The 20748-nt window shown below is 39.5% G+C and overlaps 2 protein-coding genes across 8 annotated transcripts in view; both read right to left on the bottom strand.

Moving 5' to 3' along the window:
• Positions 1–5502, bottom strand: part of LOC134531760 (uncharacterized) — a 164788-nt gene extending 159286 nt beyond the window's left edge. For 2 of the 6 annotated variants that reach the window (XM_063367638.1, XM_063367637.1), the window contains exons 1-2: positions 2461–5469; positions 1501–1674 (exon numbers count right to left, since the gene is read on the bottom strand). Coding sequence is in view for 4 of the 6 variants with exons in the window: in XM_063367640.1 (XP_063223710.1) it covers positions 1501–1674; positions 2461–2887; positions 3253–3372; positions 4646–4734 (810 nt within the window). In the remaining 2 variants the exon portion in view is untranslated. Of the gene's footprint in view, positions 1–700; positions 1675–2460 lie in introns of all 6 variants that reach the window. The other 4 variants (XM_063367640.1, XM_063367635.1, XM_063367641.1 and 1 more) reach the window with 4 other exon arrangements.
• Positions 5503–5989: 487 nt separating this feature from the next.
• LOC134531766 (SET and MYND domain-containing protein 4-like) overlaps positions 5990–20748 on the bottom strand; it is a 334526-nt gene continuing 319767 nt past the window's right edge. For both annotated transcript variants that reach the window (XM_063367658.1, XM_063367659.1), the window contains 3 exons: positions 17605–17812; positions 7275–7490; positions 5990–7025 (listed from right to left, as the gene is read on the bottom strand). In XM_063367658.1, the coding sequence (XP_063223728.1) occupies positions 6704–7025; positions 7275–7490; positions 17605–17812 (746 nt within the window). In that variant the 3' untranslated portion in view covers positions 5990–6703. The remainder of the gene's footprint in view (positions 7026–7274; positions 7491–17604; positions 17813–20748) is intronic.

A 20748-nucleotide genomic window follows, 5' to 3' on the forward strand; every position in this document is an offset into this window, starting at 1 on the left:
ATAGGTCAGAAAATCCTCCATAAATAGGATGGATGCTAAACATTACTAATACCTACTATTCACTGATTTTTCTTTATACAAACACACTAATTTTTCATTACATGGCTGAGAGTCTCAGAAGAACAATAAATTAAAATTTTTATAATTAAGTCTATTACTTGAAAGCTGCCTCCTGATTGGTCGGCTGTTGCACAAAACAACATATATTCTTAAAATTCAAAACAAACATATTTGAATATGTAACTATATTTAGTTAAATGTTTTGTTAAAAATAACATATTAAAATACCGCGTTGTAATTAGCTGTCAAATGTAATCTTAGAAGGCATAGTCATATGTTCCAGAGAACTGAGCAATCCCAAGAAAAATATGTTAATGGTAGAAATAATTTTGTCAAAAAAGATATTAATAATTACAAATTAGCGGTGTGATTGTCGCGTCAAATAAATATTTTTTTCCCAACTATAAACGTAATAAGGAACTGAATTTAATATTTTTGTGTGCAAAGTTTTGTTATACATCACTATCTCTGATTGAGATTATTAATAAAAATAAAGTTTTTTCTGTGTATGATTTGTCACAAGACTACATGTCAACACTTTATATAAACAATTACCATTGATATACGATACTTTGCTAATAAATAAACTAGAAAGATAAACTAATTTTAAATTTACATCGTTTTCCAAACATTCACTAACCATGTTATGTGCTTTGGACACTATGGGTGAATAGCACACTTTTGTTGCATATGTAACTACATTTCAAGCGTTTGTTGCATATTTAATTACATTTTAAAACTAATGGGCTTTTTGTCATGAATTTTGAAGTAATTGAGCACCGTTGTAAATAACATAAACCTTCTCGATTACACATAGCCCTATAATGATTCTACAATAAATTTTTAGATATTGCAACTATACCACACGAAAACTGTTGAATGAAGAATCTCTATATTTATCACGCACGCGTACTAAAGCACAGAAGATAGTTTAGTTTCGACTGTTAAATAAAAACACTTTTATTAACCTGTACATATTTATATACTGCAATTTTCTACTTGCAATGTCTATACCTACAGGTGATTTCCAATGATCCACTTGAAGAAAATTTCAAAAGCAATTATATCACGTCACAAAATTACTTACTAAACATTCCTGAACCCATGTAAAATCAAATAAAGTTAATTGTATGAAGTCTATGTATTTAACTCCTTGTCTTCGGCTTATGTCTTTAATTACTACAAAAGCTCACAATTTTCTAGTTTTATGTCAGGATAAAGTGATTCCAAAAATATAACTTGAATTAAAATAACTCAAAAAAAATACGTAGACATATTTTGTAAAATGGTATGTATGAAATATTTTGAAATAAATCAAAACGAAGAATTTACAAAATAATTGTACGATCTAGAGTTGTGTTCGGCAACATTCCCATCCACTCAAATCCTGGAGCCAAATTAGTGCTAACATTAGGTGCAGTACTTCTTAAAAATACTTACAACCCCTGATGCTGCGTTGAAAGCATGTCCGTATGTTCGCTTACACCATGCACCGTCTACATAAACAGAGATGTACGGAACGCCATCGTTGTCTACGTGGCCTCTTTCCAAGGCCTTCTTTCTCTCTACTGTTCCATTTTTTTGCATGTATGTCTCCAGTTTTTCTTCCCAGACCTTATGAGAAACATATTAGAGTTACATTTAGCTATTTATCCATTTAGGCTAATGCATTTATTTGTATGGTAAAAATTTAAAATTAGTTCTAACATTATATCATAAGTTAGCATTTTCACTGTAGGAGTGAAAAGATATTAAATTTCGTGATTTATATAAAATATTATGGGAATTATATGTTGGAAATAAAAATGAATGTAGCTTTATTAAAGATTAAAATTATAAATTACATTTTAAGGGATTATCTATAGTTACTAAAATTAAAATTATTACTAACTATTTGATTCATAAATAGACCCTGGTCTACTATAATTCTTTTTATAATTTTCTCTTACTTGAATTTATATTATATTATTTATTGTACAGAAAACTTCTCATGTTTTTTTTATTTGATACCATTTTCAAAAAGTTTGGAAAGATTTAGGTTAGTTTTGTTATTTTGTGGCGGCTTTATAGGTTTAGTGGCTATTTGTAAATTGAATTAGTTTAACGAAGGCATCTCAATAATACTTTCAATTACTACTTAAATACGTTAAAATTATCAATACTTTCGTCAAATATTAACTGTTATCTCACGTAAAATAACAGTAATTCGATTACGCATGTTATCAGCCAACCTTTGATCACTAATCGTGGGCAAATAATGGTATTTGCATTTCTGTTTGAGAATATATTGACTGATGATTTCGATAGGTTCAGCTAAAATATAACTTATGTACCTACTAAATGCGTGTCAAATCCAATTTCAATTTTTTGAACCATAAAGTGATTTTAAAAATTCCTTACCTCTTCAATACGAATTTCATGTCTTTGCCATTTTCGCTTATCCATGATGGGAACGTCCAAGATGGCCATCATCTCTTGACTTTGATAATGGCCAATTCCAACTGACAATGCACCCCACACGAAAGCGTCGTTGACTTCTTCTTTTCTCGTATCTTCTTCTGTTGTTACAGTCACAGTTTTCTCACACATTATACACTCGTAATATAAGTAACTCATCACGCCAACCCTCCTTTCTGAAGTAATCTTGTATTGTCCCTGAGTGCAAACATTGCCATGTTTTGCCAGCTCTGTTAGTTGTTTTAGTAAGTGACTAATATTTACTATTCGTCGACCAGTGATTTCAACAACCGCGGGTTCTGTTGTAACTGTTAGTTGTGGCAACCATTCATCACTATCTGGAATTGTTTCTTCTCCAGACTCGTACTCACTGCAAAGTAATAAACACAGTATGAGGTGATATCAAAATGCAGTTACATTAAATTTATGTAATACCCTACCTTTTCATAAAAAAATTACAAAATAAAATGTACAATCACGCACCACCCTGGCATTTACCAATGACGTATCGCCACTCGCAGCATTCTGACATGCCTGGGATCAGCTATTTCAGGCAGTACGCATTCAAGATAAAACCTTTTTAGCTTCTGGTATTTGGATTTTGAAGCTACTTAATGATTAGCTTTCAATGTCTATTAAAATATACCTAATGCTAATTGCAGGAATATTTCTACTCGATTTCAAAATTATAATTTCTGAACATTTGTAGCGGAAACATTTCAATGTAACACTTACTGAGTTTCGAGTTGTGTTGAGGTTTCACATGTCACTTCGTGTACACGAGATGGCCCCTGCTCTGGTAACAATGAGTCATCACAACCGGTGCCGTCTGTACGAGATTCTTCACAAGTTATCCTGAAATATGTTCTTAAATATTAATTCAAGTGAATTCTTAAAATCCTACACACCTTATCTAAAGTGTCGTAAATGAATCGTTATATTTTGTAAATCCATATATTATAGGAGCTAACATGGCGCGAAGCAATGGACGCGATACGAATAATATTTTTTTTTACCAACCACTACATCAGTAAATATTTGTGGTTTCGATTCGCTATGAATTCAAGCATGTAACATTTGTACTGTTTCTTCAATTCGGCCACAGTTAAATGGGGGGCTCTGAATCACTGAAAACTCCTCAACAAAATCAACAATGAATAGAGACCTGCAAAATTATGACCTCCAGGATAGACTCTACTACACTCTACACACTCGGGCAAATGCCACCTGTTCATTGGCTGCTGACTTGTGAGTGGTCTCGACTGAGTGTCTGTGATTCGACACTTCTTTGAGCGAGGGTCTCTAATTGGCCGTCATTACTCCAGATTAACAGTGAACCAGTGGTAGAAGCAGCGCTAAGGTATAATTATTTGATTTGTAGCATATCACGAAATGAATCCGCGAATTTTGCAGGTCTCTAACAATGAATCACAGGTATTACAACAAACCGTTGTCACAAGTCAAGTAGCCAATGAGCAGGTGACATTTTTCGAGTCCGTAGAGGATTGTTGAGACTATCCTACAGGTCATTGGCAACGCGCCCTTACGCGCATGGTTAATACCCCGCATGAGTAGAGTGTAAAGGCGTAAGCCTGAGACACATCTATGTCCTCATCTAACCGCACACACTTAGATTTAACTTAGGATAGGGTGAAAAATGTTTACTAATTTTCCAGTCCTAACAGTTGCCAACGAAACGCCAGCAAAATAAATAAATAAGCTCACGAATATTGTTCGTGAATGAAGGCAAAGCTGATACTTTGGAAACGTTACCAGCAGATATTAAATAATGTTTAAATATTATTTACGTAGCTTACTTCTTAAAACTGCATTCATGTAAACTGATTTTGTGTGAGACTATGTTGAGTGTTTTCTGCTACACTTATTTTTCTGAAAAAAGTCTAATGTGGCTTAATAACATTGATGCCTGTCATAAAAAAAATTCAAACGTAATTATACGTATACATGTTGAGTATAGTTTATGAATGGTTCACGCATTGCTGGAAAAAAAACATGTTTACACTTTAACACATCTTTTTGTTGTCGCATCGCGTCCATCGCGTCGTACATACGCAACTCTGAAAAATAAATATATGGTAAAAAAAGCTATAATAAAATAATCTCTTACCTTTCTTTATTCTTTTTTCTAAGCGCTCTAATGGCTTTCGATAGTTTTGTTCTTTTGTGTACTCTGCTTGGTGGAGGTTTCTTTGGCATTTTATTCCTGAATAAATCTCACGCTTACAACAAAAAACATCTAGCTAAATCACTGTGCTAAATAATAACAGAGAATTACCAATTACACGCCGAGCTAGACCAAACACGTTCTCTTATCTACTGAAAATGAGTACGTTGACATTCATATCAGTTTCCCGCGAAATCCCGTCTCCCCTTCGTAAACAGCAGACAGCTGAGGCAGGGTGGGAACGGGAGAAAGAACTGGCTACAAAAAGTTTGGGAAACTGTCGCAAGGTGTCACTACTGTCCAGCGCGCTTCATAATTCCTCGTATCCGAGCTTGCACGCTGCTCAAACTTCTACAGCTACGTTTTTACTTTAGGTCCGACTGCAATAAGCCAAAGACTAAAATAAAGTCAATCATTCAGCCGACAGATATGTAGGCGTTTGAATTACAAATGAAAACGCGAATATTATTAAATTCGTAAATGAATATCACGCAATTTCGTAGCAGCTCATTTATTAAAATTCAAATTGTAAATACGTTAAATAAATAATGATTACAGATAAAATAATGGTCACAGTCATATCTCCCGTGTCTGAAGATTTATCTGCAAAAGTTTTACCACTGAATTCTTTATAGTTATTTTAGTAAAGCTTGAATTAAAAAAATTCCCGAAAATCAGCAATAACTTAATTAAAATAGAAAAATAAAAAATAAATTTTACACTAGAATGGTTCAAATCTTCTCTAGCAGCTGAATCATTAACAAATATATTGTTTTTTTTAATACGATGCTGGTGCACCAATCCCCTTAAATTGAATATGTGGTATTTACCCTTAATTATGGGCAAAAAAACCTAACATTTTCACATAAGGTTCACTTTCGAATATGGGTTGTCCCATTTAACTGTCTCCAGTAGAATACAAGTGAAGTCTTTTATCAACCACAACAGTGCAATGTTATTGCCCCCCCCCCCCCCCCCCCCCCCCCCCCCCCCGCCATAGGAAATAATTCTATTTGGGTTGAAGTATGTTATATTAAATTAAAAATCTGCAATCCATATGCGGGTAAATACAGTACAGCTTAGCCAGCACTAATGTGTATTGCTTGTGTTCTGCACATCTAAATTTTATTTTGACATACAATCCTATTTGATCAATTTTCATCTATGGTATAACGGTGATTGTAAACAACAATGTATGTGAAGTGTAAAGTAAACCTTTTAACATAAACACAGATGGGATAGTTAGGTTAATTGTTTTTTTTTTTTTTTTTTTTTTTTTGCATTTATTGAATTTTAGAAAGCATATGTTATTAACACTACTTGTGAAACATATATTCAGGAAACAAATATATTGCCTTTATGGGTTAAATGTGATGTTATAAGCAGAAACATAACAGGGTTCTACTGTACTAACATTCTGTGAGCTGTTAACTACCGGTATTTGTAAATAAAGTACATATATTTTTAAAACAAAGTATTCACAATTTTTACATAAGGAGAGATTGGTAATTACTGTTGTAAAATTGAAATAATAATTGTAAATATATTTTTCTGTATATTCATGTAAGGAATCTCCTGCTAGGTGCAGTCGTTTTTCTAAAGAAATAAATCAAAAAATTTGTGCTCAAAGGAAATAAATTTTTATGGGGCTGCATATTGCATCCCTCAAAAAATTAAGAATAAAATGAAAATATATATCTAAAACCATGGAGTTTATGAGTATATTCTATATTAAAATAATTTATAAAATTTTAAAAATATTAATATAGAATGAAAATTTATATATACTTACTAGACTTCTCTATCTCTATTGTTCCTCACAACTGTGTATCTTCTTTCCCATTTTAAATACCAAACAAAAATCATGTGTTCACAACCTCACTCTGTCATGAATGAAATTTAAGATGAAAATTCTTTGTTCTATAATTGATGGTTACTGTTGCAAAAAATAAATCTATAGTGACAATATTACAGGATAATTTAATTCTGGTACTAAATGTATCATGTCTTCTGTAGTCCCGAAATCCAAACGTTGCCTTTGTCAGCCATACATATTCGGAGTGCTTCTTGACAAAGCATAGTGTCTTTGTGCGGTGGAACACAAATTTTGTGCATAGCATCGAGGTATGAGCAAAATAAGGGAATAGCTTTTTCAGGGAATCCGTCTTCCATTTCTTGGAGTCCACGTGCGTACATTTCTTCACATTCTGCTATGTTACAGAGTGATTCTTTTGTAGAAATAATCTTATTGCAGGCAGGACATTTGTAACTTTCCTTATTCTTTGTAATGTTTTGCAGCCTAGTGCACCGAGGTGTGGAGCATCTGCAAAAATAAATGTACATCAGTTGTTAAAACAAATTTGGAATAACTCTGTACCTAACCAACCTTTGTTTTTCATTATGATCACCTGTGTAAGTGAACATCTACACATTTATGCAAGAATTTTATTTCTGTAACACTCCTAACTTCATCTACCTGTTACTTTTAAAATTGCAAAAAAAATCTGAAAATGTGAAAACATGGATTATTCTGGTGTCTGACTTGGGTTTGGTGAATCTTGAGGTCTCTCACCTCAGCCTGTAGACGTTCCTCTCCAGTTTCTCAATAAGAGGCCAGTCCTCCTTGCAAGCGGTGCAAGCACAGTGGAACCAGTAGCGCGAGGAGAGAGCCCGCTGCCGAGCGACCAGGGGTCGCTTCGTGAACACCGGCCCGTAGTTCTCCGCGACCACGTCTCCGGGTTCCAGCGGCCTTACGGCCCTCACGACGATGCTACGACCTCGGAAGTACCTGCAAGCATGGGCGTGCACAACAGTGTGCTACAGGTACCTTGATACCTCCACTAGACTGAAATAAGTAGTTTTTTTTTAATTGGTTCTGTAGATGGGGTAAGAAGTTATGGAGTTGGTGTTTGCAGTCTTTGACATGTTAATGATTGAAGTTAAAATGAGAAAAAACTCCACCCCATTTTTACCGTATGGATAACAAAACATTTTTTGTTGTACTCAAGTGTAGTACTAATTCCTTGCTGATATATTTTTAATATATGTACTTGTTTGACTATAGTCGATTTATGATCGTCTTTATGCAAATATGGTTTTGCTAACCAGAGTGTTTTCAACTGTAGAACAAATACCCACTTCAGAGACTAAAACCTACATGGTTTCATATTGAGGGCGTACGGTGTTATGGAGGAAATACCGGAGCGAATTAGTGGGCGCCACCACGTGAGTGGGCACGTGGACCCGGCGAGAGACTCTAACCCAGTGTGTTACGTGGCCCGTGTGCGGCGAGATATTTGGCCCTCTGGATATTGCACATGCCGCTCTCGTCCCTACCTAAGCCCGCTCTCAGCGTCGGGCACGCTTCTAACACGCCGTGGGTTCTCAGGGCGTCCCACACGCCGCTGACCAGGTTGGGGTCCCACGTGGTTCCCCGAACACAAAGACACGTAACACAGTTAATTAGTTTATTGTACTCACGATTTATTTCCGTACACGTTCTTTCACTGGTACAACTGGTAAAATGCCCGGGGCACGAATCGGCTTAGATGAAGAGGCGGACCACGCACGTGGCCGCCCCAAGTCGTTACGTATTACGATGGTGATATTAAAAACTCCGAGAAGTTAATATTAATTATTTAAACAGTCTCTCCGACCGAGAGAGGCCCCGAGGATGAAGAAAGAGATTCGGATAAATTAAACTATGGAATTATTACTCAGTGACTCAACGGTGATGTCCTCGGGGTGTCGACAGAGACGTCCGCTCTCGGCCAGCTGTAGAAGGAGACTGGGATGAGATCATGGTTTGCAGGTGGCAACATGGCGCCCTTCGCGCCGAACACAATGACCGTTACACACTCTGCGATTCCGTGCCCCGGCGAAAGTTAAGTAAATAGTAGATTACCTTAATAATTATATAGAAATTACTGGTAATTTAAAATACATTAATGTTTACGTAGTTATTAAGAATTATTCTAAAACATTTCTACCCTCGTTCAAGTCCGTGCCTGTTCGGGTCCGCCCGGGCAACGTCTATAGTTTTATATTTAATTGTAATATTTAAATTGGAGAAACACATGATTCAACTGCACAAGGCACTGGGGCAAAAGAATAAAAGAAAAAAGGTTACAATGTGAATTAATATATTTAGGGGTGCGGCGCACTGCATCTAAGCGCCCTCTTGCTGTAGTTCGTGGCGCGCAGTTTGAATCGCACACGGCTACGTAGGTTACGACACAAATGCCGGGTAGGGAAGGTGTTGGGGAAGGGAACGGAGGATGAGCAGGCTCGTGGGGCGAAGGCCCGGCTGACGTCAATATTTTAAATGAACAATAATTTGACAAGTTGAAAATTAAAAGAAAACCATTAGATTGTTTAAAATTTTGTGTATGATGCACATAAAATTTTCTCAGAGGGAATAGGGGTGATGTGGGGGTGGCTAGGGACATAGGTACCCCACCAATAACGTCCTGTGAACGCATATGGCTGTGCTTGACAATTGCTGGAATCAGTCAGAAATTTTGGAACAAAGATTAGTTACCCAAATTGGTTCATAGCTCACTGTAATATCGTAAGTCCTGTCGCCTTGAACAGGGTCGTCGGGGTGGGGATGGAGGATATAGAAGATGCTCCCATTAATTTTCTAAAAAATTTTAATGATAGGAATTACCTTCATAGTATGAAAATTAAAAGTCTATTACTATAATTAGATTTCAAATGAAACCTTATAATTTATGTCATATGCAGATCCTGGTCACAATAACATTTACAGATTTACAGTCTAAATTTAATTATTTATTGAACTAAAACTTTTTTCGTGAGAGGGTAACAATTTTGTAGCATTACGAAAATTACGATCGCATGAGGGGAAATAGCTTGGTTAGAGGAGGGAGAACTGGAAGGGGAGGGAATAGTTAGGTATGTGGTGGAGGAATCGGCAGTGGACGAGATGGCATGGCACACGCTGTCAGGGCTGCCCTCAAGCGAGGAGGGGAGGGGCAGTAGGGGCAGATTGCCCCAGGCAAAAATAAAAAAAATAAAATAAAAAAAAGGAAGACAAACTGTTGATTAACTGAAACTAACACTATTGTGGTATGCTATTATTTAATTTTAAGAGCTATCAAATGTAAATTTGAATATAATTGTTTAGTTTTAAAAGAATTTTTTTCAATTCTAAGGTTAGTGATATCAATTTTTTTTATTTGAAACATTGTCAACTTTCTAATTCATCCTGAAATAGTAAACATATATTCACTCCAATAAATTTTTATAAACTAACTACATACAGTTCTGGTGGTGTAATCCTATTTGAAAGGTAGAAACTAGGTTCCAGGTTTCTCTTATTCAGTTTCAGGTGAATAGTGTATAAATGGAAAATTTGGGCCGATGGAGTACAAAAACTAGTTTTTTAAGGGGAGGGGGAAACAAACCCAAACTTTGCCCCGGGCCACAAAACGTCTGTTTGCGGCCCTGCACTTAGTTACACACACTTGCACACACTTGCATACACTTTTGCACAGACTGAAACACACTTGAACACACCTGAATGCACCTAAACAAACACTTGAACACATGGAAACAAACCTGAACACTTGAACACACATTAACATACTTGAACACACTTGAACACACTTGGATACACACTTGAACACACTTTGAAGCCAACCGTCGGTACTCCTCTGGTCCGCACAGGCCGCCATCATGGCACATCGCCGCCTCGCCAAAGCGTGTGCGGCCCGAACGCGCCCCAGCTCAGTGTAGGGCAGGCAAGTGCAGTGCTGCGGACGCCAACCGCCCCGACAGTCGACTAGTAGATTTACCGTTACTTTGTCGCTCATTAACACTGTTCGACTAGTAGACAATAATAATAGTCCAGTAATCAAGTAATAACTAATATCCACTGTCTTAGCGCGACTAGGCTACGAGCATGGTTTGCACATGGGTACATGGCATATTTCCGCGGGAACCGAGCTGGGGAAGCGCGCCGAGTCCACAGCCTCGGCCAGTTCGTCATCATCCTTGAAGCAGATCAGTCGTGTATCACCTCGGGGCCCATCAACCTTTGTTTCACTGCATTCATCACAGAAATAGTGAAAGATCTAAATCCTTCTGCATCCAGCCCCACAGACGGTCTGTACAGCCGGCCTGGAATCACCGGCCGCTTAACTCAAACAGAAGTGCCCTCGTGAGGGAATTTTAACATTTTATGTAAATTTTGTATTTTGTCTGGGCGCATGTTGCGACACAGTCTTCAATGAGTAGTATTCCGTCGCCGAGACATTCACAGCTTCGCTCGTGCAGGGCCGCCGGTTAGGCGAAACAACAAATGACTTTTTTTAGTTAATACTGACATTGTACCTCCGTGGGCAGTAAAGCCCGGTCCCCACCCCGCCAGCACCAGCCCCCGCTGGCGGAACGCACTCTCACACCCCTCCTCTGCACAGTCACCATCACTAGTCAGTCTTTGCCCGCGCGCGACCAAGGACGGAAGTGTAACCCTGTGATACTCCAGGAGACGTGAGACCGCGAGACGTGAGACGCGAGTAGTGAGATATGTGAGTGTTTTCCGGACGCGAACTCCGCACCGCCGGCGAGCCTAGTGAGTTGCACAGGGGCTGATGACCCACACCCACCGTGGCCTAGCTGCAAGCTAGCCTGGCGCCCATCCGGACCGAACAGTATACCGGCCGACTTCCCTACTAGGCTCACCCGCTAACGCAGCCTCCGTTACCGGGACGACGGCATTACGACACGAGGATTTTCGGGGTCCACAATAAGTCCAGCCCATGTGGCGTTAGTAAAGTTAAGGCCGAATGCTAAGTAACTAAGTTTAAAATTTAATCTTCTCCCCTGTGCCAGATGGCTTGTAGTGCTTTTGTAGTGCATGTATTAGGGCTTTTGTATTTGTTGTTAGCATGACTGTTGTGGTGGCCGCTACGTGAAAATTATAATGTGCTTCGTAATTGTTTCTCGGTTATGATTAGGGTTGATGCATCATGTGTGTGGACACTCGCGTTTCTATTTAACACAGGGCGCCGAGAGCACCTGTCCGAATAATTTGTGCACGAAGGCTAGAGAGCCTTAGTATCATACGTAACTCTGTGACGTCACATCAGTGTGACTAGTAAAGTGTTCCGCGTCGTGCTCCAGCTCCGAAGTTACCAGGCCATGCACTGAGCAGCGCATGTAAGTGCGCCTCTGCTCAGTAAAAACACTTATCAGAATGCCGAGTGCCTGATTTGTAACACACCCGATCATCATTTAGTATAGCGTCCCTGATGGCTACAATAGCTGGGGGGATTTCTGTTGGGCCAATACCTGCGGCAGATCAACAACTTGAACACACACACTTGATCACACATTTTGACACACTTGAACACACTTGAACATCACTGGACATCACTGAACACACTTTGACACACTTGGACACACACTTGAACACACTCGAACACACTTGAACACACAGGAACACACTTGAACACAGACTTAAACACACACATGTACACACTTATACACAATTTGTTAACACACTTGAACACACCTTTGCACACATGTTTGCACATACATTGGCACATACTTTTGCCCACACTTTTGCACACACTTGCACACAAACGTTTGTACACACCCGTACACACTCGCACACACTTGCGCTCACTTTTGCACACTTTCGCACAGTTGCGCACACTTTTGCACCCTTTGCATACTTGCAAACTTTTACACGTTGCACTTATGTATACACACACATATTTTTGCACACTTTTGCACACATACTCAATTTTACACACTTGCACACTTTTGTAAATTTGCACATTTATTGCACACCTGCATACTTTTGCATACTTGCACACAATTTTGCACAATTTTACACCCACTGTGCACACTTTTGCACACCTTTGGGAAACTTCGCACACTTGCACATACTTTTTTAAACACTTGCATGCACACTTGTGCTTTTGCAATCTTGTGCACTCGTGCTCTTTTGCACCTGCCCAATCGCACATTTGAACATTCGTGCACTCTTACTCTTAGGCTCTTGTGCTCTCGCGTACTCGCGCACTTGCATATGCGCGGTTGTTTCTTGGGGGTGGCGTGTCGAGCTATCCCCACTTCGAGGTCGTTGGTGCGGTCGGTGATCGCTGGATCAGCCTTGAGTGGACTCCTCGTGGTAGCGTGCACTCAGGTTTAACCATACCACGCTACAGGGATAGGCGGGTCGCGGCGGTAGGAACCCGCCTGTGCCTGACACCACCCCGACTTGGGCATAGGGGAACAAAATGGGGTTTGAGATTATTATTGTGCACCGCGCCACGGGCCTTCTTCACATGAAAATATTGTTCTTTCATGTACGTATTATTATTGAGTGGAACTTCTTTACTAAGGGGGCAACAATTTTCAGCATTACGAAAATTCCGATTGCATGAGAGGAATAGTTAGTTACGTGGGTATCCGATAGAGCAGAAGAGTGCATTAGCGACGACACCACTCCAACGCATGCGCTAGTGGTCGAATGGGAAGATGGCAAAAAGGAAGGAGAATAGGTACATAGCGGAGCATACTATATGCTAGTTGTAACTGCTGGATGGGGAGATGGTAGGGGAGAGGTATAAATGACGCAGCAGTGATATTATGGAATTATAGTAATGCTGCTTGTGTTTGTCTACTCAGTTTTCGTAACGGCTGACGATTGGCGCTGCCATATTAATTTTATTTTACTTAAAGAATCTACAATTTATTTCTTCATGTGGAAAATAGTTATTGGTTTGTGTAATTGAGTTTATTATTACACAGGCAATAAAAAAAAATTGGTGCATAGGATTTAGGAACTGATTTTAGCTATATTTGGGGTGTTGAATCTAAATAATATGAAAATAGATTGTTTTTCCTATCAGCTCTTCGTTTTGCGATAAGTGTGAAAAAAGAAGTAAAACCACCTGCTTGACTCAAGCCACTTCGTCACAGGGAAACCCCAGACTGGGAATCCCCACTTCGTCACTGGGATACCCCAGGATGGGAATCCAATCCTTCATTTCAACACTTCAACTCAATTTGAGGTCAGTTTGTGAATTTTTGCCATACAGGATTAGATCGAAGTTGGTAAAATAAATGAGTTCCAGTAGAAGAAGTTGTGTAAATCATCCTGATGTGTTTTGAAACATAGACGGAGAATACACGTTAAAAGATAACAGAAAGGCTGTTAGTGACTTTGTAAAGAGAGCTTATCAAGCTTATCATATTTTGGTGTTAAGCTTGGTGATCAGAATAAATCCTGGGCACCGCATCAGTTTTGTAAAACTTGTACATAATTTGCAGGAAAAAAAAGTTTCAAATTCGGTGTAACTATGGTTTTGGAGACCACCCAAAAAACACATCGATTATTGATATTTCTGACTAGTAATATTACTGGAATCAATTGAAACAACCATAATAAGTGGACTTATCCTGAATATAAAAAAATTAACAAGGTTTTTAGAGGGATTATTATTTTACTATATCTTAGACTCGCCATTTAAATATAAAATATTCCAATGCACCAGAATCATTCGGTAATTCGCCGTCCCCTAATTCTAAGTCTAGCACACCACTAGCTGGTCGTTCCTCGTGCACCCAGCACGAATGAATGAAGCGTTCTTGAAAATGTGCGCCATAATTGCGAACTCTGTCTATTTTCCACATTGATTTATTATTTTTCTGACCTGACTAAAAACAAAATGTTGTTGTAGGAGAGGTCCGGGTTAGGGAAGTAAAGGGTCACGTGCATCGTGTGCTTTGTGCGGGGATAGGCCAACCATGGCAGCGATTGGTGCCATGGCTATCTCCCCTATCTTAAAACTAGCTTAAAACTATACCAAGTGGGCCTAGGTAAAACCTGCATAGACACAGGGAAAACCTTGGGCATAGACATGAAGGATGCAAGGGCATGCATTATGCAGTATACAGGATACAGATAATGATATAGATGAAGAGTTGGACAGAGTAGAAAAGAGTCTACCATGCGGGGAGTTGGGAACTTGGACGCGTAGTCCTCTTTCATATTTGTATCCATTGCTGTATTTATGATCAGGGGCGCTCGCATCCCTGTAGGTGAGCGGCTACACTGACCACTCACTCTGCTGTATATTTCACAGGAATGAGAGCCACATCCGAACAGTTCCAAACGTCCCCTAAGTTTGTCAATCGCTCGTGAAAAAACACCACGTAGGTGCATAATTTAATTCGTAGCAAAACTCCTTAGGAATGACATTTTTTACAGTGGTTATTCGTATGCTCCATTTTTTTTTTTTTTTTGTAGATTTAGATTTAGTACCTAAATGATTTTATAACATGCTTTTGCTCACGACTTTGTCTGCGTAGACTTCTTCAGGATTGGACGACTCAGAGGGGAATGAATAAAGAGGAAAAATGAATTACATAAAAATGATAGATGAGAGTAATTTGTGTATTTTTGTACTTCATTAACATGCCAGAGTCGTGGAATTTATACTGTCTCTCACTCCTAATTTAATGCAATATATTTCTGTAGACACCAAAAAATGATTTGTTATTTTCAACCAGTATGTATAAGTTTTGGGCATACAATTAATACTCTCGAACAACCAACATATAAGTAACTGACTATGTAAGAAGCATGGAGTGTCCAAATGAATTTCTGCCAATTTCAATGTTTGGCACTGGGACTTACTGTCATTGCAAATGCAATTGCAGCCTCTTAAATTGTAGGCAAATTATTGAGAATTATTGGGATGCGGGTAGTCAATACTCTATCTCTCTCCTTTAGCTACTCGGATGAGAATAGGTTTCTCTCCAGCTCTGTGATGAACAGCCTGGTACTGTTGCACAAACTCGGTGTATCAAGGTTACACAGCAGCAAAACCGGGACTCCAACCTTCAGCTCTGGTTTTTGGAAAGGCAGGTAACTTCTACGCAAGATGTGACAGACGCACCAAACAGTAGCACATTTCAAATTCAAGGGAAATGCCATCTAGCCTATTGGGGAATTTCAAAACTAAACTGTTATTAGTGCCGTTAGCTCGCTAGCCGAAGCGAGCCCCTTTAAGCGGACAGGTCTCACCAAGGAGAAGAATAAGAAGTCGCCAGACCTTATTATTTGACCATGCTGACATAGAGAAATATTCCCTGTATTGCACTTGGTTCAGCCATTTTGGCATGAAGAGGTAATTACAGAATTACATCCTAGATATATCCCACAAGAACCGTGCATTTCTCCGGTATGAAAAGTAGCCTATGTCACTCTCCGGCCCATAAACTTGACGCCGACCACTGGTGCTCCCTCTGGTCGTGCAGATTGTTTTGCCCCGTCGATGCCTCTATAAGGTGTGTGTAGCAGGTGTAGGGACACTAGCAAGTGCAGCGTAGTGGCTGTGACAGCCTCGAACACTGTGCTGGCTATCGCCCATGCGATAGTCACTGCCGGAACTATTTTCTTGAGTTACAATTTTACAATTTGTAGTTACAAAAAACAGTTAAAAGAGAGCAGCACACCATCCGGCTTTGAAAGTTATTTGTAAATTAATGAGAAGGATTATGTGTTTACGCAAATGTGACCTAGACCGGCCGCCGATTTATGCGCGTCTCCTGCATAAGCCGCCCCGAGCGATGGTCTTACTTTGCCAGGGGAGGCAGTCCCAGCTTCTCTCGGGTAAGGACGCATCTCACAACCACGGCTGCACCCAGTAGCAGCATTAGTGAGTTTCTCAATTAATCATCTTGTTGGCTTCACCCACACTATCCATTTCATAAGGGCGTGACAGTGCGTCATCGAACCCATCTGTGATTTTACGCCGGGAAACGAGATTGTCCCTGGCCTCTTTGCAGTGTACTTGGGCCTCTTAGGTGGTGTGCTCCCCAGCCAGCCTGCGGGCGTTTAACAGAAATTGACTGTATATGGTGTTAGGGTAATTGTATTCAAGATCCCCTGTGTCACGCGTTATGTACATCATTGTACTCATTCATTCGTAAGCCGGATTCTCTATGTCTTTCCGCATAAATAATGTGCTACTAGCATAGCTTTCACAAGTACTCACTGTATGTACTCTCTTTGTGCTCCGAGTGCCTAGACATGCATCCCATGTGATTCAGTGACCAGGTCACCGAACAGCTGTGGTTCGCGTCAGAAGTTTCCGCAATGGTGTACGAACCCGGTTTTCTTCCGAAGATCCCACAATGGTTTAGGGACTTGGTTGCCTTCTGCCCACCATAACGAGATGTGTAACTGGAGGTACACGGACTTCGCGCAGAGGGACAGGTCACGGACAAGAATAGTTGCTGTAAAGGACGTGCAACAATTAATCATTTATACCAGTGTTCCGAGTGTTATTCAGTAGTGTTAGTACTGTCCTTGGGGACTGTAACACCTGGGAGTAATTCTGTCTGGCAAAATACGCTGCTGCCTTCATGTCATGTGGTGACGTCCCGCCCAGAGTTCCCAGAGTCGTATTGCTCCGTGGGTTGGCGAATGGGCACACCACCCGCCAACTGGCACCCGGAATTTTCACCCTTACATAAAGTTTAGGTAGGTTCGTAGGTAGCATGTGTCAAGCTATCTTCATGCAGAATTAATGTCAATCAATTTCTCTGTTATTGAGTGAAAGAAGGACACACCAAAAAACACTCTTTCTCATTTATAAAATTATTAGTACGGATGGTAATAAAGTATTTTAACTCCAACTTAACCTAACCAACCTTTAATTTTCGTTACGATAACCTAACCTAGACTAAATTAACCTACCCTCCCGAAAAAAAAATATAAAGATATAATTTTATTACACTGACCTAACATACCTAACCTAACCATTACTTCGGTAAGATTCGGAACTGTTCGGGTTGTGGTCGCGACTTCCACCCCTGTGAACTGTATGTTATCACACGCGCGGTCAGGTCCGCACCTCGTGACCGCAGGGTAGCAGTCGTGGTTGAACAGTGCCGCGGTGGGGTAGATGCCGACGCCGATGTACACGACGCGGCCCGTGCGGAAGTTCTGTGGCGTCTCCACATGAGTCTCGTACACCTCGTGCGCGTTGAACTGCAGCAGCTGGAGGTGGCGCAGCAGGACGGAGCCGACCAGCAGCTCGTCGTCGCTGGGAAGTGGCGTCGCTGCAAGCAAGCCGACGCATGACCACACATGGCCGTCAAGTGGAAGGTGTTGGAGGGGGGAGGGAAGAATCCTGGGGGCCTGGTTGAGGATGTGTCCGAATTCAAGTACGCAGTTGTGTACTTGCAACCTTGCGTACTTCATTTTTCCCTTGTGGTGTAGTTGATGAATCCAGATGGGTTCAATGTTCGATGAAAGTTCTGTTTAAACATGTTTGAATATTTATTTTGATATATGATTATATATTTATGTTTTATTAATTTTATTAATAACAGTAAAATATGTGCAAGTGAAAATGATATTAGAAGTCGTATAATTTCTTAAATATATCAAATATTAACTACAAATATTTTTTTAATAGCGAAGTTGTACCTACAGAGATTATCCATTTACTTACACACTTCACTTTTATTTCGGACAGCCCTCATGATGTCACATCCATGGAAAAGTAAATACATGCAAGAATAAACTTGAGGCGAATTATACATGGTCGAAAACCCTTCTTGAGTGCTTTTATTTTTATCTGGTAACAGGTTGAATACCGAGGTCAACCTAACCGTCATATTTGTCACAGTCGGATGCACACGATGGCTCGCATACAATAGTTTGTAGGTAGCCATAAAATAGTTTCAGTTCTGACCCTATTAAAAACTTTGTCCTGTTACTAAAATACTAGGCCACACATCTGACTACACTAGTATATTTTTTTCCCCTTTCCCTGAGGGCTAGAGGGGAGGGTGTCTCCCCCTTGCGACTTGGCATGGGCACCCCAGATTCACACTGGCCCGGCCTTTTGGTGCGAGGTGTTCCGAGTTCAAGTCCCGGATAAGGCATGGCGTGTATCTGTTTTTGATTTGTTTAGTAACTTCGTGTAACATACACAATAACTTTACAAACTAAAAATATATGTAAAGTTTATTTATAATAAATGAAAAATTATCAACGAGCCAAAAAATTTATATAAAAAAAAGTGGTTATAACTGTTTGCAGGTGATTCCTGTGGCGGATAAAAGAAACTTCGCGAGGAGATTTAAAAATTAAATGAAATAAGGAGTATTTATGTTTTAATAAAACTTACTTCAAAAACAATGGGTTTGGACAGTTACATTATCATTCTCAACATGTATCACTTGCCTTCGTGGTTTGTGATTCCAGTGAGGTAACAACTCATCTTGCATCGCCCAATATAACACTCTGTCATCACCGAGTTCGCGCATTTTTTTCATAAAACTCCCCCCCCCCCCCCCCCCCCCCCAATTCCTCCACCCTATGTCCGCCACTGGACGAGTCAAAGGCTCCGGGTTCGATTATCGGGTCCAGGACTGGGTCATGTGTTGTCTGCGCCTCCTTATTTCTTACTTATTCGGAAGGCAACGGCGAGCCACCGCAGGATTCCCTTGCCACGACAGCCTCGGGTGCTCCATGGCTTCCCACTGCGCGGTCTTATATGGGCCATTTTTCTCAGAGCTGAGCACCAGGTGACATCACCACCACATTTCAATGAAAAGTGTTTATGTTAACGTGGTTTTCAGCTATGACTTATAGTTTGAGTTATTTATTCAAATTATTGGATCAATATTGCACAAAGACAAACAAAATCGAAGTGTCTGTAATTTTCGAATTATGGCATATTAAATATTCATGTTCCTGTTTCCTGTTGGTTCCTGCTAGAAAATTAGATACTACCTAAACTAATTCTTACGTTAAAAAAATATTGCATGTATGTACGAAAAGATTTAACTCACCAACTGCTGAACTGCTGACAAGGACGTAAATAGAAAAAAAGGGAGGGGGACTAAACTGGCAAGGTAATTTTTACTATAGATATTTACTTGAATATCTTAGTGTTAGAACACAATAAATGTTGGAATGTTGGAGTGTAGTAGATTTGTATTGAAAGATACTTACGTGTATTTTTCGGGTACCAACTTGCGATGGTACGGTGCCACACAAAACTGAATTTTGGCACAAATGCCATCTAAGATTGCACGTCTGGCAACCCTGCCGTGGGAACCTTGGAGGGAACTCCCCACCCGACATTGGAAAGTCGCGACAGTTCTCACACCCACCCCAGACATGCACCACGAGTCTCATCTATCTTCAGCTTATTCTAACCATAACCCAGTAGGGTCATTCGCTCGGGAATATATTTTCAAGTTTTGTATTTATCTGTTGTCAGTTAAGTCAGTTTTGCTGTTTGCAATTTGGCCTATATTATCTCGTGAACTGTTTAAATTGTAACTGATATTCAATTGTAATCATAAGTAGTTAAAAACCCGTCTGGTGCATAGTTATAAATAGCTTAAGAACGAGAAGAAACCCACGAGTATTCGTCCTTGTTATCATCTGGGCTTAATGTCAAAGAAGTGTAGAAATAAGGTAAGCTATAAACTAATTTAAATACTTAATGTAACCATAATTTTGTTAAATGCTACCTTTTAATTTTATCGTTTTAGAAAAGTATTGCACTATAAATTAACTATGGGCACATTTAGGTCTAATACTTAATTTTATACAACATTTTTTATGGCCTGTAGGCAAACAAAGGACATTTATAGTTTGCTGCGCGTGTCTATCTGTCCGTCTGTTAGTAATATAATTTTAATCCAATGCTCTGTTTTGCTATTAGGATGAAACTTGACATTTTTGTGTACACACTTATTGTTCTATTTTTCGTAATATATATTCATGGATATTTCCTAATAACATCCTTGAAGAAGCGGTACATCAATTGTTGCTGTAGACTAATTTCATAGCGATCAAGGTTTGCTATTAAAATTCAAAACTACTAGATAGTTGGTGGGAAAGCTGCTAGCTTGTCACCGGAGGCAAGTCATACTTTGGCTAACTTAGTTGCCTGAACAATATTTTTGCTTCCTCCACCAAAATATGAGAGGTTCTAGTGGAACATATTACCATATCTCTCAAACTGTAAAGC

The sequence above is a fragment of the Bacillus rossius genome, chromosome 5, assembly GCF_032445375.1.
Source record: "Bacillus rossius redtenbacheri isolate Brsri chromosome 5, Brsri_v3, whole genome shotgun sequence".
Classification (NCBI taxonomy): Eukaryota; Metazoa; Arthropoda; class Insecta; order Phasmatodea; family Bacillidae; genus Bacillus; species Bacillus rossius.